The 24,901-nt window shown below is 47.8% G+C and overlaps 1 protein-coding gene and 1 long non-coding RNA gene across 2 annotated transcripts; one reads left to right on the top strand and one right to left on the bottom strand.

The window, feature by feature from the left end:
• The first annotated feature begins 991 nt into the window (after positions 1–991).
• Positions 992–19,906, top strand: LOC122457401. Its single transcript, XR_006276927.1, has 3 exons — positions 992–1,021; positions 3,576–3,580; positions 19,757–19,906. It is a non-coding gene; the product is annotated as an uncharacterized LOC122457401 (long non-coding RNA).
• On the bottom strand, positions 5,063–12,667 carry LOC119847894 (serum amyloid P-component-like). Its single transcript, XM_038383092.2, has 2 exons — positions 12,538–12,667; positions 5,063–5,917 (listed from the first exon to the last, which is right to left on the bottom strand). Exons 1-2 carry the CDS (start codon positions 12,608–12,610, stop codon positions 5,304–5,306), a joined length of 687 nt encoding a protein of 228 aa, XP_038239020.2. The 5' UTR covers positions 12,611–12,667; the 3' UTR covers positions 5,063–5,303.
• Positions 19,907–24,901: the final 4,995 nt, after the last annotated feature.

The following is a 24,901-nucleotide window of genomic DNA, read 5'->3' on the forward strand; positions in this document are numbered from 1 at the left end:
AATCATCCAGCAAGGCAGCTGTTGGAGAGGACTGGAGTGGAGCGCCGCCGAGCAGCGTGACAATTGGCCAGCAGGGTGGCTGGCGGAGAGATGCGGAGCACCAGTTGGCCAGCAAGGTGGCTGGCGGAGAGGAGCAGAGTGCTGATTAGCCAGTAGGGCAGCCAGCAATGAGGAGTGGCAAGCAAGTGCCTGGGCAGTAGAGTGAGTAAAGTGCCAAGCTGGGAGGTGAACTCTGCAGATCCATCTCTGAACTCTGGGTCTGCACTGACCAAGGACAGCAACTGTGAGTGGGGTGCAGAGGAGGGACTGGCATGTTAAAGGGACTTTTGGTTGCTGGACTTAAGAACCTGAGGGGAAAAGGACATTTCCAAACTTACTTGGGGGGTGGGTGGTTTGCTCATGGTTTATGTTTTTGAACCCTGTTTGCGGTGTTTTCCCAAATTAATGCTGAGTTACTTCCCTCCTTTTATTAAAAGTTTATTTGCTACACTAAGACTCTGTGCTTGCGAGAGGGGAAGTATTGCCTCTTAGAGGTGCCCAGGGGTTGGTATGTAATAGTCCCAGATCACTGCGTGTGGGCTCGAGATGCTTTTATGTTGAATTGTTGAAAAGGAACCCCTAGATACTGAACCCGGCCCTTGTTGCTGCCAATGCTGACTGGCAGAAGGGTTACAGAAATATAATATCAAAATAATGAATAATCTATTAAGAATACAATGCAATATAAAAGTAAATTGAAATGAAAAAGTCAAACTGAGCTAAACTATTTCATGTTGATTTTTAATCTTTTTAGAAATGTTTCCTTCAGATGTTTTGTTGAAATTGACACGTTCCCACCAAACCTGACAATTTTGACTAAGCAGCCCTTTCTGATGGAAAACTGATCAACGAGCTCTCCTTTTGGCATGAATATGCCAGATCTCTGTTTGGCTGTCCTGCCTGTAGCACCTGCTTTACCCACTTCCAGAGCTGGGAAGGTAAGGGGTTACCATGTGCTTCTGCTATCTAGCCAGAGGTGAAAGTAGGCCAGTACGGGTCGGTATGGCATACTGGTAAGAAGTGGCCGCCTGTACCAGCCTGTACACAGCCCACATTAAAGTGCTGCTGCTTTAATGTCGCTGGCCCTTTTACCCCCCCCCCCCTGCATGCCACTGACAGGGTGGGGGGGGGGCGCAAACGGGGCTGCTGCCCCGAGGCCTGACGATTTAAAAGGGCCTGAGGCTCCTGGCTGCTGCCACCACTACCCAAGCAGTGGTCAGAGCCCCAGGCCATTTAAATGGCTGCCAGAGCCCCAGGCGGCATGGGCCAGGCAGCATGGAAGGGCTGGCTGGGGGAGGCTGACCCCACCCCTTCCGGGGCCCCAGAGCCGGACCCCCTTACCGGTAAGTATTTTATCTTTTTTTCACCCCTGTGTCTAGCCAAGAATGTGTCACCCACTGCCAAAGCTCATGGTGTGTGGATCTGAAAGTTCCATGTTCAAACCTTGCTACTGACCCACGGGCTTGTCGTTACAGGTCCCTGTGGAGGCGTGGGAATGGGAAACCCTGGAATGGGGGGAGGGGAGGCTAGAGGGGTCCACACAGATCCTAGTGTGGGGAACCCTGGTAAGGAGGAAGGGGGAAAGAGGGGCACACAGAGCCCCCAGCATGGGGAGAAGATGAGAATGGGGGCCACACAGAACTCCTGGCATGGGGGGAAGGTGAGAATGGGTGGGCACACAGAGCCCCTGGCATGGGGGGAAGTGGGAGGTGGGATGCAATTAATGCTGGTGGAAGGAGGAGCATGCTGGGAGGAAAGAGAGGTGACACAGTTTCTGTGATGGGATGGTGATGGCTGGCCACACCCTTTTTGGACATTTCTTTGGGGAGCCCTTTGCCAAAGGCTACAAACACCAGAACTCACCTATGGCTTGTGCAGGTCATTTGTCTCTAAACTTTGGGGAACTTTTCCCCTACACCCAGTCCATAGGTGGACAACTTTGGAACCAGGGAGACCATAGCAAGGGTCCAGAGAGGACATCAGACCGTCAGCACAAGACTGCTGGGGCCTCAGCAACTTCTAGGATGCCAGTTTGAGAATACTGCTGCTCCCTTCCCTGATGTCTCATTTCAACCCATCTGACGGTCTCTGTTTGCTTCTGTCTGCCTTCTTCTGGCTGTCCAATCATTGGCAAGCTCAGTCAGCTTTGCAACTGGTCCCTTCTATTAGCTCACAGCTGTAGCTGGACTGGTGTGAACAGCTTTATCCTGGCAGGAGGGGACCAGGCCATACCAGTCAGATGTTGTCTCAAAGATGTAGCCAATGATTTTAGTTTGTTGTAATGTTATTGTGTGATGTTATAATTAACTAACGTTATGTCATACAGACTCGTATGTTAAAGAGGGTTAAAGTGTAGGATTATAGAAGTATAAGATTGATCCATATTTAGAGGGAATCATTTATAAGATATCTAAGTAAGAAAGGCTAAAGTGCAAGACCTGTAGGCTGAGGCTTGCAGACCTTTAGCTTAGCTATTTTAGGCCTTGGAGCTAAGAAATGCTGGTATAAGTAAGTGACTGAAGAATAACCCAATGCCCTAAGATTACGGGAAAAGAGTTAACAAGTGGTAATATTGTAAAAAAGTAGATGGAAGATAGCAGCATTTTTATGATTTAAAATTAGAGGCACATCTGTCTTCAGCATGTGTCTTAACCACACAATACAGGTTATGTGTCAATGTTAATGAGAATAAAGAGAACCTACATGATCTATGAAAGTTGGGGTCCCATATATTTCTGGGGGACATGGACCAATAAGGAAAAAGAGGGTTGACACTTTCATGGACATATGCAGAATGTAGATATAGACAGAATCACATTATAAAAAGGGGATGCCCGGGAAAATTGAGCTTCCTATGGGAGAACTCCAGCAGGAACAGAGTAGCAGTCATGTTAGTCTGTATTTGCAAAAAGAAAAGGAATACTTGTGGCACCTTAGAGATTAACAAATTTATTTGAGCATAAGCTTTCGTGCATCCGATGAAGTGAGCTGTAGCTCACGAAAGCTTATGCTCAAATAAATTTGTTAGTCTCTAAGGTGCCACAAGTACTCCTTTTCTTCTTCCAGCAGGAACCATCCCTCTACTGATGATCAATCCACGAGAGAGCCATCAGACTCTAACAGTATCTAGGAGGATGTGAGCATGTCTGTAGTTATAACTGGTACATGGATATATTTAGGAGTTGTACATGCTGGAACATTCATATCTTTGTTGGTAACTTTAATAAAGCTGATAAAAGATAGCGGAGCTTGTTCTTATGATTGTCTGTGTTACTTGCCTATGGTTTCATGTGTTTCCATGAGCTCTAGGCCGAAAACAAGCAGAGATAACTCTGTTGAACTTGAGACTGTAGCTGCCAAAGCCAAACCCTCGATGATGTAATATAACATCACTAAAATTCATTTTAAATAAAAGCAAAGGCTACTAAGCAGTTCACGGAAGATAAGGTGACTGACCTGACCCTGGATTGTACCCAAGATGCAACATGGCATCCAGAGCCAACCACGTTTCCCTTCTGTTATGCTCCTGCCTTGAGCCTTTGTCAGGTATCTCTCAAGGCAGCATTAAGTGTAACCACCAATGACAGCACCAGAATTCTAGGTGTAACTGGCTCCACAAAGGGAATTTGGTGGCCAAGGGACTTGAATTGATACCAGATTAAAGGATTTTACGTAGATAATTTCTGGCACAGGCTATGATCTATTTCATACAAAGCATGCCATGTAAGATATCATATGAAAGGTCATGATCTTCTGAAACCCGTCGTTCTGTTCAAATATGTATATCTTTCTTATGTATGAAGTTATGAGATTTTGCTGTATGATTGTTACTGGAATATATTGTAAATTTGACAGTCTCTACTGCTAGGTGGTGATCCATTCCCAGGAGGGTGTTAAGTGACCATTAATCAGCAGAGGAGTTGTAAACAAGTGATTTACAATTCTGTAAGAGAAGCACCACACAATTGGGGATTGTTCAACCCTGTGAGTCAGCAAAGCCCAGCAGGACATGTCTGGGCTAGTATTTTCCAGGCACATGGACTGAGGATATAATATAGGGGACAATGGCATCATGCTTTGACCTTTCTCCTCCTGCACCTATGCTGAAAGCAACAAGAACACGGAGAAGACAAAGACTTGAACTGAGGAGACTGGTCCCAGGCTTAAAGGGGAAGCCTGTGTATTAAGGACTATAATCTATCTGCAACAATGAGTGAGGTGAGAGAACTTCTTGATCCAAACACTGCCTAGTCTAATAAGGTTTAAGATTTAGACCTTTTATTTTCTTTGGTAACTATCTCTGACCTGTTGTGCCTACCACTTATAATCACTTAACGTCTATCTTTCTGTAGTCAATAAATCTGTTTTAGGTAAAATAAAAAACAATGTGTTTTGGTTGAAATGCTTGAGAAATCTCAGCTCAGGTTACAAAAGCTACTGTATGTCCACTCCACATTGAGGAAGGGGCAGACTGGATAATGAATTTATACTGGTCAGGCTTCTGACCATGACAAGACAGTACAGTTCTGGGGTGCAAGGCTGGGGGCTTGGGAGATTTGCTGGTACTTTTCTCTGTGTGATTTGTGAGTGGCTCGGGGAGCATTCATGCAATCTATCTGGGTGTGGGGCTCTACATGCTGTTGTATTGAGTGATAACAGCACCTAGAGGGGTTTGCTGCTTGTTACTAGCAAAGCATTGTGAGAGACAGCCCAGGCTGGAGAGTTAAGGGGGCACAGTCATACCCAGTTCCAGGTTGTACCCTGGGGATCCTATAACACTATGGAATGGGGACTGTTTGTGAGGTTCTGGTGTGTGTATTAATATTGAATAGGATCCCCTTGTTTGGTTCTCACAAGGAATAACTAACTCCTGTGGTGGCCATGAACATTAGGAACCCAGAATTCTCAGCACCCACTGACACAATGGGTCACAAACCGGATTTCCATTCTTAGACTGCGCCCAGTGGGGCTGTGCTGGGATTCTCAATACACCACAGGCTGCAGGGGGGAAGATCAGCTCATTTATTGGGATACAGAAGTAGACCAGGCTTTAGACACAGGTAAATGCCCAAATGACACAAACACCAGGGATTGGTTGATTTCACACAGTTCCCATAGGATTCACAAAAGCAGAGGTTGGCACTAGTTTTGCTCAGATGCCGCTGGAGTGTGTGCATCACTATTCGCTGTCATGCACCAATGGAGTTTGGAGCTGGATGGCCAGGCCCCTGTTCCCAAGGCAAGGCTGCATTTCAATAGGACCTTTATGCCAGCATGGGTTTCAGTACCACGTAACCCTTTATTTGATACTGCAAACTGCCCCAGCCCACTATGGAGTGGGCCAACTGCGAATCATCGCTGGCAGCCTGCATTGCAACAGTTGGGGTGGCACAGTCCCACATGTACACATCAGCAATTTCCCCTACAAATGACTGCTTGGCATCAAATCCACCCCCAAAGGAGTCCTGATCCTGCGCCAGGACGAGCAAACCCTGGTTGTTGATAGCATAGCCTTTCTTCAGCCCCTTCCTGGGTAAGGGACTCCCATTCACCCAGAGCTCGGCTATGCCTGTGGCGGATTCCCAGCTGGCACAAATATGCTCCCAGCCAGTGCTTGTGCCTTTGTTTTCTGGGACTTTGAAGGTCACCGGTTCCCCCCCAACATATAGGCTGAGCTCCCTGGGCTTGTCTTTGTAGAGGAGGATCTCATTATCTCTGGTCCTGGTAGCGTAGGAGAACAGGCTATAGGCCCGGGTCAGGTCAGTGAAATATCTCAGACACACGGTGAAGGTCTGCAGAGTACCATTGTTATTCATGTTCAGGATAACATGGGCATCAGCCGACTCCTTTGGAAAAACAAACACCTGCCCACCGAGATCTGTGTGGAGAAGTGAGAGGAAAAGGCTGGGTTCTCTATCAGGCTCACAGTCTAAGGTAATTCATTCTAATGTTTCCAGGGTGGCTAGCTTGTCCAGCTTCAGGCCTCCCCCTGCTATTCCAGCACTGGGCCTTCCCCTGCTATTCCAGCCCCATCGTACACAGCTCTGTCAGGTAGGATTGCCAACTTTTTAATTGCACAAAACCGAACACCCTTGCCCTGCCCCTGCCTTGCCCCTTCTCTGAGGCCCCACCCCCACTCATTCCATCCACCCTCCCTCCATTGCTTATTCTTCCCCACCCTCACTCACTCGCTCAGGGGCAGGGGGTTGGGGTGAGGAAGTGAGGACTCCAGCTGGGGGTGCCGGCTCTGGGGTGGGGCCTGGGATGAAGGGTTTGTTGTGCAGGAGGAGGGTGTGCCAAAGGGTTCAGAGTGTAAGAGTGGGCTCTGGGCAGAGGCAGGGGGTTGGGGTGTGGGAGGGGGTACAGGCTCTGGGCTGGGGGCTCAGGCTCCAGGGTGGGTCCAGAAATGAGGGGTTCAGGGTGCTGGAGGGGGTGAGAACTCCGGCTGGGGATGTGGGCTCTGGGGTGGAGCCAGGAATGAGTAGTTTGGGGTACAGGAGGGGGCTCTGGGCTGGGGCTGAGGGGTTTGGTGTGTGGGAGGGGGCTCTGGACTGGGGTAGGGGATTGGGGTGCAGGGTGCAGGCTCCAGGCAGTGTTTACCACGGGCAGCTCCCAGGAAGTGGTGACATGTCCCTCCGGGTCTTAGGCAGAGGCACGGCGAGATGGCTTGGCGAGCTGCGCCTGCCCGCAGGCACTGCCCCCACCCACAGGCGCCACCCCTGCAGCTCCCATTGGCGACAATTTGGAGCAGCACCTCCGGGTGGGGACAACGCACAGAGCCCCCCTGGCTGTCCCTCTGCCTAGGAGCCGGACATGCTGGCTGCTTCCTGGAAGCCGTGCAGAGCCGGGCAGGGAGCCTGCCTGCCCCCTGCAGCCAACCGGACTTTTAATGGCTCAGTCAGTAGCGCTGACCGGAGTCACCAGGGTCCCTTTTTGACTGGGTGTTCTGGCCAAAAACTGGACACCTGGCAACCCTACTGTCAGGGTAAATCTTTGGGTGCGGCTCTTGCTATGTCAGTTCTGGGCCTGCACTTAATTCTACAAATGCAGCTCTGTCCTGGCCTACAGCACCAGAGAGTGGGGGGGAGGTGCTGTGGAGAACAAGAACTAGACAACCCAAGTGAGAACTCCCCCAAGTTTCTAGTGCTTCCTAGCATGGGGCCTGCCACATTCCAAAGGTTACTTCTCACATGGGAATGCCCCAAGCCGTGTCCCTCCATCATTCCCCCAGCCATTGCCTTGCAGGGGCAGTCTCCTCCCACTCGTCGGAACAGATGCCCAGGGCTGGGCACTAACAGGGCGTGTTTATAGGAATGCACCCATGGTGGGGGGAGGGAGACATCTAGGGATCATGGTGGAGTCTCCATGGCTGGCAATTTTTAGCTCAAGATTGGATGTTTTTCTAGAAGCTCTGCTCCAGGAATTAGTTTGGAGCAGGTCTCTGGCTTGTGCTATATGGGGGTCAGACTAGGTGATCTGGTCTTGGAATACATGAATCTACAAACCCAGCCTGGCTCAGAGCTACCCAAAGGAGCTTCTTATACCTCAGTGGCAGAGGGAGGAGGGTGGAAAGGGCTCAGAGAGGCCAGACACCCCAGGGTACACAAACAGAGTCTGGGGAACATGGTCAAAAGCACCCCAGAGGTAGGACAGCTGACCAATCTCCACACATCAGAAATCCTGAGTCGCACCCTCAAAATCATGCGCTTCTATCTGAAGGGTGACATTGCATCTTCGGTCTGTCAGCACCTGCCTCCCCCATGTGCGGGTGACAATCAGTGCTGACTCCTCTCCCAAATGTATTGAATAAGGTGATTTTGGCCCTGGCTGCAAGTGCTCTCACCCCCACGTCTGCCCATCCCCTGCCCAGCAATTAATGCTGTTCCCCAGTCCCCCTTTTGGTCCAGCCCCCCATCCCCACATGTTCTCCTTCTGGATCTCGTCTCACCCCTTCTCCCAGACTGCTTGGGGGGCTGCAGAGGGGTCCACTCCTCTTGCAGGCTGGGGTGGGTGGGGTGGCTTGAGGGGCTCTTCACACACCTCTGGCCCTTTCCAGGAGAGTGCTACAGTGGACAGGGGCAGTATTGCCATCCCATCCCCGTAACTCCCACGTGGGGAGGGGGCAGAGCCGTCCTGAGCTGCTGAGGCCTGCTCCTCCCTCCCCTGATCATGAGGATGGCTTTGGGTTGTTATGGGGGTGGGCAGGGCGGGGGGAGCGGGGAGCTCTGCCTGAAGCAGCTGTCAGGGGTGCCATTTCTTATGGGGGGGAGGGAGGCACAACTTTAACCATGATTCCAGAGGCTACTTGGGCACCTGAAAACTCTTGGGTTTTTTTGCAGACAACTTAGATACAGTTCTCCTGTCATATAAGAATTTCTAATTCCTATATAAAGAAAGAAAATTAAAGAAATATTAGACCCACACAGCTCTAATACTAACATGTTCTGACATCTTGTGTCAAGTCACTTAAGGGACACTGATTAGGTTTAAAATTTTAATGTATCTTCGTACTTTGTTACTAACTCTTGAATACAACAATTGAAACAATTGTAGAAAAATATAGATTACTTTCTACCACTTTTTTGCAGTTCATCAAGCTTGGAATAGATCATTTAACTTTTGGGAACATCTTATTAGGGCAAAGCGCCGTGAGTTTATACTGCAGCTGCCTGAGGCTCTAGGGGTGTTACCCCACTACAAATAGACTAGAAACTGACCTTAAACAGGAGTGAAACTGACACTTTCAAGTCACTTTCATAGTACTGCCAACTCCAAATGTTCAAAAATCAAGGATCAGGCTCACCAAAAATCATGAAATTGGCTTTAAAATAATGAGATTATATACAAATAATAGATCTGATGGTTTTTTATTTACATTCTGCTTTTTGAGCATTTAAGGTGCACTGGGGTCACATTTTGAAGTTTTCTCCACAGCCACATGAGCCAAAAACTTCATTTTTCTTTAAGAATGAAGGCTAAAATCATCACTTACCACTTGACTTCAGGAGCTGGGGCTTTAGGGAAAACAATAATTATCATGAGACTCATGACAAAATCATGAGAGTTTCACTTCTGTTTAAAGGCTAGTTACTTTCCAGAAGGGTCTTAAACACAACACTACAGAGAGTGAGTTGCAGCTTTCACAGGAGAGTATTTTAAATCAAACACTAAGAAAATTCCACATTTTGAAGTTGGAGAAAAAATTGAGACTTCTGAGGTATATAAGGACCACTGAAGATAGGAAAGGAAAATAAACAAGCACAGTTCTGGGCAGCTGTTCCTCTTAAAAGAAAGTTGGAGGGTCAGATCTTCTAGTCGTTAATAAAATAAAACTTCTATTGCCATCAGTACCTCCACTTATAGATATAAATATCACAGTGAACATGTGATAACATGTGTGGTCAATAACTATACACTTCATACTTAAATATCTGAGCCATCTTACCCAGAGTTACACATCTTATATGCATTCGCTTAGGGACTACATTTTCTGGGATATTCTGAATAGTGCTGAGCACTTTATGGACTCTGTGGATGCAATTTCTAATTTCTTCTGGAATTGGCCTGAATACATCTGAAACCCTAAGAATTTGATGTATAATCACATCTGATACTTATTCAACACTTTCTCATTTCTTCCTTTTCTCAAACTCAGAACAAAAAATGATCAAACAAAATGGTTTTCAGCTAAAATCTAAAACTGCACTGCAGGCATTGCTGTACAACCCAGCCTGAGGCAGAACCTGCCACCCATTGGCCATTAAGTGCTCTCCTCTCATCTGACTCTCATTCTCTTTCTTTCTGCTTCCTTCCTGACCTCCGTGCTGCTTTTCATACCGTCAACCATGCCGCCTTTCCCAATCCCCTGGGACCAATTGCTGGAGTCTCAGAGAACTGGCCTTCTTGGTTTGGCCCCCATCTATCAGAGTCCTCTTTTTTTGCAGCATGCAGCAGAGAGAAAGTCTGGTCCAGTGGATCGGGAGCTGGCCCTGAGAGACTTGGGTTCTATTCTCCCACCCCCATGGACTGCCTGTTTGACCTCAGGTCAGTGCCTTAGGGACAGAGTTTCAAGGTTTTTAGGCACCCAAAGATGCAGTTTTCAGGGTAGCAGCCATGTTAGTCTGTATCCGCAAAGAAAAAAGGAGTACTTTTGGCACCTTAGAGACTAACAAATTTATTAGAGCATAAGCTTTCATGAGCTACAGCTCACTTCATCAGATGTATACAGTGGAAATATAGTGCGGAGATTTTTATATACACAGAGAACATGAGACAATGGGTGTTACCATACACACTATAATGAGAGTGGGGCAGGCGGGAAAGGTGAGCTATTACCAGCAGGAGAGCGGTGGGGGAGGGGGGCAGACGGGAACCTTTTGTAGTGATAATCAAGGTGGGCCATTTCCAGCACTTGACAAGAACAGTAGTGGGGGAAAATAAACAAGGGGAAATAGTTTTACTTTGTGTAATAACACATCCACTCCCAGTCTTTATTCAAGCCTAAGTTAATTGTATCCAGCTTGCAAATTAATTCCAATACAGCAGTCTCTTGTTGGAGTCTGTTTTTGAAGTTTTTTTGTTGAAGAATTACCACTCTTAAGTCTGTAATCGAGTGACCAAAGAGATTGAAGTGTTCTCCAACTGGTTTTTGAATGTTATAATTCTTGACATCTGATTTGTGTCCATTTATTCTTTTACATAGAGACTGTCCAGTTTGACCAATGTACATGGCAGAGGGGCATTGCTGGCATATTGATGGCATATATCACATTGGTAGATGCACAGGTGAACGAGCCTCTGATAGTGTGGCTGATGTGATTAGGCCCTATGATGGTGTCCCCTGAATAGATATGTGGACACAGTTGGCAACAGGCTTTGTTGCAAAGATAGGTTCCTGGGTTAATGTTTTTGTTGTGTGGTGTGTGGTTGCTGGTGAGTATTTGCTTCAGGTTGGGGGGCTGTCTGTAAGCAAGGACTGGCCTGTCTCCCAAGATCTGTGAGAGTGATGGGTCGCCTTCAGGATAGGTTGTAGATCCTTGATGATGCATTGGAGAGGTTTTAGTTGGGGGCTGAAGGTGATGGCTAGTGGCGTTCTGTTATTTTCCTTGTTGGGCCTGTCCTGTAGTAGGTAACTTCTGGGTACTCTTCTGGCCAGTCCTTGCTTATATATATATAAAATCTCCCCACTATATTTCCACTGTATGCATCTGATGAAGTGAGCTGTAGCTCACAAAAGCTTATGCTCTAATACATTTGTTAGTCTCTAAGGTGCCACAAGTACTCCTTTTCTTTTTAAAGATGCAGTTAGACATCTAGTGGGATTTACAAAGCATCTAAGCTTCTAGGTGCTTTTGAAAATCCCACTAGGTGCCTAAGTACCTTTGAAAATCTGTCCCTTAGTCTGTGTTTGCCTCTGTGCCACATCTGTACAATGGGGATAACAGCACTGCTCTACCTCATTGAGGGACTGTGATGTGAGGTACTCAGATACTACGGTGATGTGGCCACATAAGTATCACAGGTTGAGTGGGAACTTCTCTATACCATTGCTATCCCTTCCCTGGATTTTGGCCCCTTCTTTTCTCCTATGCCCCTCAAATCTCCCTCTTTTCTGAACGTGAACTTGACTCAGAGGGCTTGGCGGTATTTCTTCTGAGTCCCCTGCGTTCTCTCTTCAAATCCCCACCCCCCATTGGCACAGGGATTCCTGTTTTTTACAGGTTCATCTAATGACTTCCAGATCCTTAATTTCATTACCAGCCTTTTCTTATCTTAATCACCCTGCCTCTGTTTGTAAACAAAACACTGACTCCCTGCCCCAGGGACACAAGCTGGGAGAGGCACCTCTCTGCATTCTATTCTAAGGCTGTGCCATTCAAAGAGCTCTGCCTGGGAGCACCCCTCCTGTATGAAACTTGGGGGGAGGAGGGGAGGGCTCTTGTCCCCCCCCCCGCCCTACCTAATTGGCGCCCTTGGCAGCTGTGGTTGGTTCTTCTGCCCCAGGAGGTGGGCAAGTGGGGCAGGCAGCCAATCAGAGAGCTCAGATTTGCTAGAGGGCTGTAGCATCTCATGTAATGGGCCAACAGCTCCAGCCCAACCAATCCCGTTACAGTGAGAACATGGCGGGAGCTGGTGGTGCTGCGCATGGGAGCCAGACTCAGTGAAACAGACGCTCTCGGGGTTTGGGGCTCCCCAGTCAGAGGCGTTTGGACAGTGCTCCCCCACGTCCCTGCTGCATGCTGCCCCAATGGTGCTCTCTGCCATGCCCAGGGTGGGGCACTGCTCCCCCCCCCAGGAACACCTGAGCACTGCTTCCTGCAGCATGACACACTGGGGCTCGGGACAGGGCTGTGGCTACTGCCGAGGCATTTCTGACAGGACCTAGCACCCTCGGTACTGTGAGGAAGGCTGTTCAGTTTCCCCCTGGAGCCCCATGCTCCCCTGTGTCATTCTGTGCCCAGCCAGGGCTTGGCCCCCGATACTGCCGCCTGCCCCTACCTGATGGGGCGACGGCTCCCGAGAGGCCAGCGAGGATGAGGAGCCAAAGCTGCAGCTTCTCCATGTTATTCATCTGCAGAGCGACCCAGAGGGGAGAGTCAGAGGGGCAGGAAGGTGGGAGGCTGGGGCTGCTCTGCCCTGAAACCTGCTCCCTAATTAATCTGTGAGTGGAGGTGAGAGTGGAAACGTGTTCAACCAATCCTGTCCCAGGGGCGGATTCTGGAATTCCCCTTTGGATCTGGATCTCATCCTGTCACCACCCTGCAGTTGTTATTAGCCCTTCCTATCCTCTGCACCCAACACTGCCCCTTTATGGAGACACTTCCCATGCACACAGTGTTTCCTGACTGTATCCCGCTCTGCAACCAGCACCTTCCCATCTAGCGAGTCACCTGTTGGCAACTGACACATTTCCATTGGGAGCTTTGCTTCCTCTGCTAAACAATCTGGTTGTTAATATATGGCCTGAGCCAAAGCCCATTGCGGCCCATGGGAGACCCTGACCTGGGTCTCAAGGGCACTGGTCTGGGCCCATAATGCAAAATGTCTAATTCTTAGGAATGTTGTTGTAGCTGGGTAGCAGGATATAAGAGAGACGGCGAGGGAGGGGACTGAGGCAATATCTTTTACTGTACCAAATTCTGTTGGTGAGATAGACAAGCTTTGGAGCTTACATAGAGCTCTTCTTCAGCTCTGGGGAAAGTATTCCGAGTGTCACAGCTAAATACAAGGTGGAACAGATTGTTCAGCATAAGGAGTTAACGTGTTGTAAAAGACTGTTCCAGGTGAAGAGGACAGTTATTTCCTCTGAAGTTGTAGCACAAAGGCGAATTAGTGGGTTACAGATTGTTGGAAATAGCCATAAATCCAGTGTCTTTATTAAGTCCGTGATTTTTGGTGTCTAGCAAAGTTATGAATTAAGCTCCCAGCCTGGTCTGTTGAGGGCCCTGTGCAGGTTTCCTTTGTGGACCAAGTCTGAGAGGTTAGATATAGAGTGATGATTTTGTGAAAAGTGTTCACCCCAGGATGCTGTGGTGTTTGTCATGTATCAGTTTTCCTGTGTTAGTTTTCAAGTTTTTGTAGTGCTTGTTGGGTTTCTCTCACATAGTTGATATAAGAGCATTTAGTGCACTTGATGAGATGTACAACATGTTGTGATGGGCATGTATAGACCCTGGGATCTTGAAATGTGTGTTGTGGGAGATGTTGATGATTGTAGCAGTGGAGATATGTCTTCAGATTTTGCATCTGTTGTTCTGGCAGGGGCTGGTGCCACTTTGAGTTAATGTGTCCTGGACTGTGGGGAGCTTGCTCCTGATGATGAGCTTGGCAAGGTTGTGGGGTTGTTTGAAGGCCAGAAAGGGGTGGGGGTGGGAAAATGTTCTTTCAGGATTTGGTCCCCATAAAGCAGTGATCACCAACCGGTCAATCGCAATCGACTAGTCGATCATGGAGCCTCTTCCAGTTGATCGCAATCTCTGGTGGCTAAAAGTCCTGCAGCATGGTAGGGCTTAGGGGGAGAATTAGGCATCTCTGTGCGCTGCCTAATTCCTTAGCACCATCCCCGCAGCTGCTATGGCCGGGAACCAGTCAATGGGAACTGTGGGGGTGGCGCTTGTGGGCATGGGCAGCTCACAGAGACCCCCTGCCCACCCTCACTCTCAGGGGCCTCAGAGACGTGCCAGCAGCCAGCTGCTTCTGGGAGTGGCGTGGGGCCAGGGCAGGCACAGAGCCTGCTTGAGCCCCACTGCGCCACCGTCTGGGAGCTGCCTGTGGTAAGCACTTCCCGGCCGGAGCCTGCACCTTGCACACGCTCCCGCACCCCAACACTCTGCCCCAGTCTGGAGCCCTCTCCTGCATCCAAACCCCCTCCCAGAGCCTGCACCCCTCACTCTTGCACCGCAATTCGCTGCCCCAGGCTCAGCCAGGAGCCCCCTCCCACACTCCGAACCACTCGGCCCCAGCCCAGTGTCTGCACCCCCTCCCGTACTCCTAATCCCTGCCCCAGCCTGGTGAAAGTGAGTGAGGGTGTGGGAGAGCGAGCCATGGAGGGAGGGGGGAATGGAGTGAGTGGGGCGTAGCCTCAGGGAAGGGACGGGGCCTCAGGGAAAGAGCAGGGTAGATCCTGGGTTGATCTTAAATTCAAAAAGTGATCGTGTGGGTAAAAAGGTTGGAGACCACTGCCATAGCGTATGGGTTGTAACTGTTTAATGATACCCCATATGGGTTCCAGGGTGGGGTAGTAGATGACAACTACGGGCACAGTTGGAGGAGGTTTTTTTCCATATTGAAGCATGTTCTCTTGTGATATTGGGATGGCTTATTCCATGATGCAAGCTACTTCTCTGGTAGAGTGTCTTTGTTTGGTGAAGGCGGTTTTGAGTGTGCTAAGGTGTGTATCCTGGACTTTCTCCTTGGAGCATGTTCTGTGGTATCTGAGAGCCTGGCTGTAGATAACAGATTCCTTGGTGTGTCTGGGTTGGTTATTGCAGCTATTAGGGTAGGCGTGGTGATCCGTGGGTTTCTTGTACATAACTTCCTGGAGGATTCCTTTATTGAAGCTGCTCATAGTGTCCAGGAAGTTGATGCTGGTGTGGGAGTATCCTACGACTGCAGAGGGGTTAATTCCCCCGCATCACCTTGAATGGTCTCTTACAACATGCTAACTCCTCATGGTAAACAATTTCTGAGAACTTTTTCCCAGCCCTGACACAGAGCCCTGTGTAAACTTATCTCTTTCATTAACAGAAGTTGGTCCAATCAAAGATATTACCACACCCACCTTGTCTCTAGTTCTTAACAACACTCGGATTCATGCCAGTCAACACAGCACTTCAAATGACCTTTGTGCAAACAATCTTCTTGTTCCATGGAATTGTACAGCTATTGTCCCATATCTGCCAACACCTTTGGCCACCTGGTGAGGGAACATTCCCTGTTCAGGTTCTCAGCAGTCCTTCTTCTGTTTTCCTGTAACCTAACTGAGCGTCAGGAGACTTTACTCCCTGTGCAGACTGTCACGGAGTCCCCGGGAAATGCTCTGGAACTACTCCCTACGAAGCCAGTCAGGACTCTGGTGAAGTCTCCTCTCTGTGAGCAGGTTTCAGAGTAGCAGCCGGGTTAGTCTGTATTCGCAAAAAGAAAAGGAGTACTTGTGGCACCTTAGAGATTAACAAATTTATTTGAGCATAAGCTTTTGCGAGCTACAGCTCACTTCATCGGATGCTTTGTGAGCAGACTGTCTTCAGGGCAAAAAGCTCACACAGTTTCCATCTTCCTGGGTCTGACCTTGGAGCATTCAGCATCCTCTGCCCCTCTGTGTGCTTCCCACAGTTAGTCCACCCAGGCGGGGTCTTGGGGAAGCCAGAGGGTCCTGCTTCCCAACTTCGCAATCAGACGTGACTCTCAGCCAGCCAGTAAAACAGAGGTTTATTAGATGACAGGAACACGGTCTAAAACAGAGCTTGTAGGTACAGAGAACAGGACCCCTCAGCTGGGTCCATTTTGGGCGGCAGTGAACCAGACAACCACATCTGAACTTCACTCCATGTCCCCAGCCAGCCCCAAACTGAATCTCTCTCCAGCCCCTCCTTCTCTGGGCTTTGTCTCTTTCCCAGGCCAGGAGGTCACCTGATTTCTTTGTTCTCTAACCCTTTAACTCTCATCTTGCGGGGGAAAGGGCCCAGGCCAGCAGTTGCCAGGAGACAGAGTGTTGGCCATTTATGTACACTGGCCCTTTGCTCTGCAACAATTACATCTTCTTGTCCCACCACCTAGAGACTTAAGAAATGCATAGGGGAAATTGAGGCACCCCTATAGTATTCAGAGGAAACATTAAGAACAGTCCCACTTCATCACACAGACAATCACAGGGTTCTGGCTGTGCTGGCCAGTGGTTGAACAGGTTGGATGGCATTTGGCATTTCAGACGGTGCTGGGACAGAAGGGATCCATGTGGGGAGCTCTGGGTCAGCAATGCACAGCATCCTGCACGTGCCAAGTGAACACTGTGGCCTTGTCAATACTACACAGCTTTGTTAGCAAAAGTCAACTTTTGTTGCCAAAACAGTGGAGGTGAACACACTACAGTGTCCTCCAGCCACAAAACTCTCCTGTTTTGCTGACAAAATAAAACCACCATGACAAGCGGCGGAGAGCTTTTTGCAGCAAAGTGTCAGTGTAGACACCGTACTTGGCTTTGTCGCTGTAAATGATCTTCAGGAGGCATCCCACAAGCCCATACTGACAGCTCTGCATCAGCAGTTTGAACTCCGCCACCCTGCACTCAGGTACACAGGCATCCAGCCCTCCCCATTTAAATGCTTGGGAATTTTAGAAATTCTGCTTCCTGTTGGCTCAGCATGGAGAGCTCACATCTTCTCAGCTGACCCTGGTGGCTCCACACAGCAAACACTCTTCTGCTGGATCTGCTCAGTGTATGCGGAGAGGAGGCTGTCCAGTCCGAGCTGCACTCCAGCCATAGGGACTGCAATACCTATGGGCAGACTTTCTCATGGCTTGTGTGATTAGGGCTATGAATGGGATATGGCGCCGTGCTGAGCGAAGATAAAGGAGATGTAGCAGGCACACCAGAAGGCAAGGGAGGCACCATAGACCTGCTGCTTCCATAAGGAGCTGGACTCCATCCTTGGTGGCAAGGGTCCACCGTCAAGAGGTGGATATTTCAGTGGGGCTGAAGGCGGCAGATAGTGGACCTAGCTCCAAGGATGAAGTCGTGGATGAGGAGGTCGAGTTGGAGGATGATGTGGAGCACACAGCAGGGTCGTCTGGTGGGATGGCGAGTAAGAACCTCTTTTCCACTCCTGAGAGATATAGCCCGTCTCTGGTGCACATGATGCAGGAGAGGAGAGCCCTGGTAAATGATCTTTTTGATTTGATGCTGCTTGGTTATATGAAGTAGAGCTATGTTTTGATCTGCATATGGTGGAAGTTGGTGAAGGGATAGAAATGTGCAAGACTAGCTGTGTTAAGTGTGCTCCACATTCTCCCGTGCAACTAAGCAGTGTGGTGAAACAGGGTGTCGATGCACACCGAGATTTCACAGGAATGCTCCAGAGAGATCTCCAGGAAACTTTCCTGGAGGTACTCGCCAATCCTCTGCTGAAGGTTCCTTGGGAGAGTTGCTTTGTTCCTTCCCCTATTGTAGGAAACTTTCCTGAGCCACTCAGCAATCACTTGTGCAGGGACCAAAGTGGCACACAAACAAGCAGCATAGGGACCAGGTCTGAAGCCGCACGTATGCAGGAGATGCACCCTTGCATCCTTGCTTACCCTCAGGAGTGAGATATCGGCTTCAATGACCCTCGCCTGTGAAAAATGGTGGCAGAATTTACAATATTGTCCATAGTCGCCTTCACTGATCCCCTGAAAACAACACCTAAACCCTTGACCCATCTTGAATGCCCACTCCCCACCCGTGCCTAACTCACCATATTTAGGGTGTTCGCCAAGACTTGTTTTTGACAAAGTGATTGGTATGTTACAAGAGGTGTGTTTTTTACTGTAATGATTGAATGTTGTGTGTAAACTAACAATCATGCTTCTGGGTATTCTTTCTTGTGCTTCTGCAGATGTGACCTTCAGGGGAACTCTGTACACGCCAGCAGAATGCCTTTGCCAGATAAGGATGTGACCCAGGCATGGCAAGGAGGACATGTTTTGAGAGGTGCTCCAATACTCAGAGGCCAAAGAAAGAGAATGTAGGGAGTGGAGAGAAAAGTAAAGGCAGGACAGAAAGCAGAGTGAGAAGTGCATTCTAAAGGACCAGGAGCTGATGATAAAAGTGATGGAGGAGCAAACAGAAATGTTGAAGTTTCTAATCACACTACAGTCAGAACAGACACATGCTCACCCCTGTCCCCTGCAGCCCATACAGCACTGTTTTCCCCAAACTCCTCCCACACATTCCTTGCAACTTCCTGGCACGTCTTGGTACCCCATTCCCTCCACCCCTTTGGACAGCTTCCAGAATGATAGTTGGACTTATGGACAGCTCTGAGAGCCTACACTGCCTTTCACTGTGATCTCCCTTCTGACCAAGCCTTTTGTGTGTGTTAAATGGTGTTTAATAAAAACAAAAAGAAAAGGAGTACTTGTGGCACCTTAGAGACTAACAAATTTATTTGAGCATAAGCTTTCATGAGCTACAGCTCACTTCATCGGATGCACGAAAGCTTATGCTCAAATAAATTTGTTAGTCTCTAAGGTGCCACAAGTACTCCTTTTCTTTTTGCGAATACAGACTAACACAGCTGCTACTCTGAAACCAATAAAAACAAACTCTCTGAAACAGAACCAATCTTTATTTGTGTCCTACATGTAGTGATCAGAGCAGGTAGTGATACATAGATGCAGATTAATAATTTGCTTAGTACAAATCCTGCTCTGGAATTATCACAATTTTTAGGCAAAACAAGGTATCTGAAGTTACTGAAGCATGGCAGATTGCTGTATAGAAATACACGTTACTGGTGCTCATTATCAAAGTGTTGCTTCAAAGTCTTCCTGATTCCAATAGCCCCCCATTATGCCCTCTAATAGCCCTGGTATCTGGATGTTCAAAATCAGCAGCCAGGAAATCTGCCTCAGCACTCCACCCCGGGGGAAACTTTACACCCTTAGCCTCACAAATATTATGGAGAATGCAGCATGCTGCTATGACCATGGGAATGTTTTCCTCATTTAGGTCTAACCTGCCATAAAGGCAGCACCAGTGTGCTTTTAATATGCCAAAGGCACATTCCACGATCATTCTGCACCTGCTCAGCCTATTGTTGAAGTGCTCCTTGCTACTGTCCAAGTTTCCCATCTAAGGCTTTGTAAGCCATGGGAGTAAGGGGTACGCCAGGGCTCCTGGATCATTAAGGGCATTTTGGCATCCCCACTGGAATCTTCTGGTCTGTGCTCCTGTTGTGCAAAAGGCACATCGACCCCTGCATGCAGAGTCAGGAGGAGAGGGCTTTAACGGGCACTTGGTGCACAGCAGAGCAGGCTTTAGACAAAGCATGCAGAGTCACTGAGGTTTATGAATCTGGCCCTTGAATCGCTTTTCTGGCACGTTGTTTTCCCACTGCATTAAAATGCAGCTCAGACAGAAACAAGAGCCCGACGCACAAGGCCTTGTATCAGAGTCCTGGTGTGAGGCCTGAAGCCTGAACTAAAGTAGTGGTCAGGCCTTGTTAATATAAAGCAAAGTTAGCAAGAGACAGGCTGTGAGCAGAAGTCAGGCTCTGCCTGCGTGCAGGCTCACTGAACCTGGCAAGAACAGAGCTGGTATTGCAAAAACACACACATTCCTGAGAAGTGCTAGGCACAGGACACTCATGCAAACACGTTCTAGAAGAGTGGCACCAGAACACCCCGAAAGAAAGGATGATACAAATCCCCCTTGAAGCTGATTCAAGGACACACTGACCCTCTCCTAAAGATAAGGTCGGATGACAGGGTGATGGATAGAGATATTTTGATCGAATCAACCTGTACAAGGTAAAGGATGGCAACTTACCACGTCAGAGGGACAGTAACTAACTATGTCAGAGGGGCAATACGTAGCTTGTTTGTATTGGGGTACAAAGAGGGGTCTCAGAGGGAGTGTCTTTGGCTGGCCTAGGGGGAGTGGAAAGTCCTGCCATTGATTGAGCTGCTCCATTGCTATGGGCATCCATGTATTAGTGGCCTGATAGTGTCTGCGGGATGCTAGTACTGTGCTTTGTCGACCATAAACCTGGCTGGGTGCCTTTGCTACTAAATGGGTGTGTGGTTATTGGGCCCGTTGTGCAGACTATTTGGCCAGAGCCAGTGCAGCATGCAGAGAGGGCACGCACACACAGCCAACATCTGAGAACACACACTACCACAAAATCCTGTGGGTTCATGCTGGTGGATCTAAATGCTTCAGTGCCTGAATCCTACAGACTGAGATCAGGTCTCTTCCCCCAGAGTGGACCTGTGTATACGTTGTGAAAAAAGCCCCTAAAAAGTAGTAATTTTTACCATACTCCCACCATTTTAAGAAAGGCTGCACCCCTGAGAGGGATGTCTAGCCATGCGCAGAGAAACCTGGCCCATTTAAAACTGCTCCTCAAAGCGAGTCTGAAGCAGAGAAAGGCTATTTTGTGCTGTGCCTCCGATGACCTGGTAGTGGCCATCTCAGAAATAGCTCTCAGCCCTTTAAAAGGAAACATCCCCCTGAAGCCCTGTGAAGTGAGTGTACAAAAGACAATGGGGTTTATTAAAAATGGAGTGATAAGTTGTCTCTCAAAAGGCAAAAGCTTTATTGGTCCTTTGTCAAGCTTTGCTCTCCCCCTACTGTCAGGACTTTTACATACCTGATAATGGAACATGCTTTAAAAAACGTATCTGGTTCTGTGTCATCAGCTAGAACAATTGAGAAGGGCCTCTAGCGGCACAGAAAATATCAGACCACAACCACTCTGAGATGAAAGACAAAGATCGGGTTTATCCGACTAGGAAAAGGCTAACCGTTACCACAAGGTCCTGCAAAGATATCTGGTAAGTGCCAAGCAAGGGGAAGTGCAAAAGGCTAAAATAAGTCTCTTTCTCTGAACAAGAGCAAAATCAGTCTCCTGAAGCTGATGGGAGTTCATCGGACTGTGTCTCTCAGGAGGTATTGGACGGGATAATTACCTGCTGGACGAAGAACACTGAAATGCTGTTAAATAAACTGGGTCAGCATAAAGAAATTTCCTCTTTGGATGATAAAGGAACCTCTGTATATTGGGATGTGGTTGTGGGGGTTTAACATATAGTACTCAGTTTAGTCAGGTGATACTAATGCGCATTCTTTTTTTTTCCACCAAATGCATCCGATGAAGTGAGCTGTAGCTCACGAAAGCTTATGCTCTAATAAATTTGTTAGTCTCTAAGGTGCCACAAGTACTCCTTTTCTTAATGCGCATTCTCTCGCTAACAAGAGACAGCCTAAAGGGTGGGATGTTTTTATTAAAATCACCGGTAGAGCTGAATATGCCTACCTCTGTCATGGGGCACAGTGCCATCAGAGTTTTCAGAATGTCTAAAAACAGGCCTAGAGCCAGCCAGAGGACAGATAAGAATGGAGGCTGACAGCGGCATCTCCCCTTTCAGAACTATGCTTCCCAAAAACCAGAGGCTGTGAGAAGGCCTGACTGGTTAACTCTGTAAAACAAATACTTGAACAGAAACCAATGGGTGTGTTATTTGTTTTTAAAGGGTTTGGGGTACATCTTTAAACTCACAACAAGAAAGACAGGTCTGGATATGTTAAAACATGTCAGGGGCATGTAGAGTGCTTAATTGCTGCATCAGTTATGAATGTACAAAAAATTGCTTGAGCCCTGGCACCTCTTTCATTACAAATTAAACACTGGGCATGTTTGACCTCCCTCCCCCGCGCCGTCTTTTTACAAACTGCACCCCCATGTGGTCATTTTCTGGTAAATCATTGGTGTACAATTTGACAATCTGAACAATGGATAATCCCTTACTAAATTTCTTAAAAAAAAATATGAAGTGATATCCACAGGCTACTGCAAGGAGGTCTTGTAGCGGTCTCTGGTAAAACACAATGTTATCAGAATTACAATTTTAAAAAGTCATGATAGCTTCAGGATAAACATTACTGTCTGGGAGCAACCCATAGGAATAAAAACACTTGCCTGGCCCAAGTTTGGTAGGTAGAGAGAGCATGTGTGTGTGTGTGCGTGTGCATGCACACGTGTGTGTGTGTGCGTGCATGTGTACACATGCATGCATTTGTGAGTGAACAATCTTCTGGACACAGAACCCTTTGGAAGCAGGTCGCTAGGAAATCCATTTTAAATCAAAGCATCCATTGATAAAATACATGTGAACTGCACAGTGTTCATACTCACGTATAGTCAAACAAGACAGATTGGAGAGGCCCTGGAGGTTTTTTGCCTTCCTCTGTAGCATGGGGCATGGTTGACTTGAGGGAGGCTTCTCTGCTCCTCGAAGTCTTTAAACCATGATTTAAGGACTTCAATAGCTCAGACATAGGTGAGGTTTTTCATAGGAGTGGGTGGGTGAGATTCTGTGGCCTGCGCTGTGCAGGAGGTCGGACTAGATGACCAGAATGGTCCCTTCTGACCTTAGTATCTATGAATCTATAAGATATTCCTTCGGTGATTAACTTTGAGCACATTGTCAACCCCACCCTTACTATGAGATTGACTGTAGAGGGCAGTGCCAGGGCAGAATGCATCTCTGCTCTCAGGTTGCAAGTTTTAATCAGAGAATAATGATGGGCTCATTCCGGGTCCGGGGTCAGGGTGGGAGTGTACCACAGAATCATAGAATCATAGAATATCCGGGTTGGAAGGGACCTCAGGAGGTCATCTAGTCCAACCCCCTGCTCAAAGAAGGACCAATCCCAAACTAAATCATCCCAGCCAGGGCTTTGTCAAGCCTGACCTTAAAAACTTCCATGCGTAACCTGGGACAAATTCATCACAATAGATGAAAAGCACTCGGTCTTTTACATATTTCCCAGAACCCTGCATGAGCTGCATGCACTCCCTCACACAGTTCCCATTCTCAAAATCAGGGTGTAGATGTTTAGCTGGCAGCTGCTCGCTATTCCCATACAAGGCCACAAAATTAATGTTGTAATGTTTAACATTGAAAGAGGTTTTAATGTACTTACGGCCGAAGGCGTCATTATGTATAAGGCTGTTGAGTTGTTTTGGTAACTGCCTCAAAGAGATGCTTTCTTGGTTACTGATATGACTACCAGGCAGAATACTATAAACACCTTCATGCCTACCTGGTCCACAGAGTCCTTAGCATTAGTGGTCATTAGAGTCTCTGAGTGGCACAAACAGCCCCCCAGAGTAATTGTCACCCATTTCATTCATTAGAATTCTGATTGACATTCCCACTCAGGAGGCAAAAAGTATCTTTGCTACATGTGAATTTAATTTTCAAGTCATAGAATCATAGAACCATAGGGTAAGAAGGGACCACAAGGGTCATTTGGTCTAACCCCCTGCCAAGATACAGGATTTGTTGTGTCTAAACCATCCAAGACAGATGGCTCCAGCCTCCTTTTGAAAACGTCCAGTGAAGATGATTCCACATCTTGCCTAGGTAATCTGTTCCTTTGTCTTACTGTTCCTACAGTTAGGAAATTTACAGGTCCAAAAATGAGGCTGGGGGTGGGACATACATTTAAAAAGGGGGTATGGACACCTGTCAGAATTATACGTTGAATAACACTATAGAGCCTTTCCTACTTACTTGCCCCCAAATCCCTGAGCAGTGCAAAGCAGATCTTGCCAGCAAATGGCATTGTTTGTTTCCCAAATGATTTTTATTTACTTGATGCCATGTGGATAATCTGAGGTTACATGCTGGGGTCAAGTAAAATAGGCCAAGACATAATATAACAGTGTTGTACGCTGCAGTAGGATGGAGAGTACGCATCATCAAAACATACATAAGAGTATTTATTCCATGGAGTGGGTGTATGCTGAATATCAAAGAATCATAGAAGATCAGGGTTGGAAGGGGCCTCAGGAGGTCATCTAGTCCAACCCCCTGCTCAAAGCAGGACCAACACCAACTAAATCATCCCAGCCAGGGCTTTGTCAAGCCTGACCTTAAAAACTTCTAAGGAAGGAGATTCCGCCACCTCCCTAGGTAACCCATTCCAGTGCTTCACCACCCTCCTAGTGAAATAGTTTTCCCTAATATCCAACCTAGACCTCCCCCACTGCAACTTGAGACCATTGCTCCTTCTTCTGTCATCTGCCACCACTGAGAACAGCCAAGCTCCATCCACTTTGGAACCCTCTTTCAGGGGTAGTTGAAGGCTGCTATCAAATCCCCCCTCACTCTTCTCTTCTACAGACTAAATAGGCCCAGTTCCCTGAGCCTCTCCTCTATCTCACATTCAGAGTGAAAAAACAGGAGGCCGAGAAACCAGGACTGAACTCCTGATGACCAGGGAGCCTAGAAATCCGTTTGCCAGGGAAAAATGCGGAATTTGCGTTCTTACAGAAAATCTTTAGTTTTTACATTTTGTGAAAAAATAAAAACCTATATTAACAATTAATTAAGTTTTACTGAAAGTGCCAGTGCCATTTATTCAATGAACATAACCACCCCCTCTTGTGGTTGCTTTTTGAATTTGTTTTAAATTAACAGCTGAAACCTATTTATCCGATCTAATTGGGACCGGGGCCAGATTGGATAATCAAAAACCGGGATAATCAGGAGAACTAGCAAAGAGCTTTCAATCCCTTATTTTAAGATAGGGGGCTCAGGCTGTCGGCCCCGCACAGCTGGCAGTTGGACTGTCAGCCTTAGGAGACTGGTGGGTCGG

This window comes from Dermochelys coriacea, chromosome 24, assembly GCF_009764565.3.
Source record: "Dermochelys coriacea isolate rDerCor1 chromosome 24, rDerCor1.pri.v4, whole genome shotgun sequence".
Classification (NCBI taxonomy): Eukaryota; Metazoa; Chordata; order Testudines; family Dermochelyidae; genus Dermochelys; species Dermochelys coriacea.

Bases quoted from the DNA above. Each gene is read 5' to 3' on its own strand.
- LOC119847894 (XM_038383092.2), bottom strand. From the start codon at position 12,610: ATGAATAACATGGAGAAGCTGCAGCTTTGGCTCCTCATCCTCGCTGGC. The intron at 5,918-12,537 runs GTAGGGGCAGGC...TTCTCCACACAG, and splicing joins GGGAGCCGTCGCCCCATCAG to ATCTCGGTGGGCAGGTGTTT.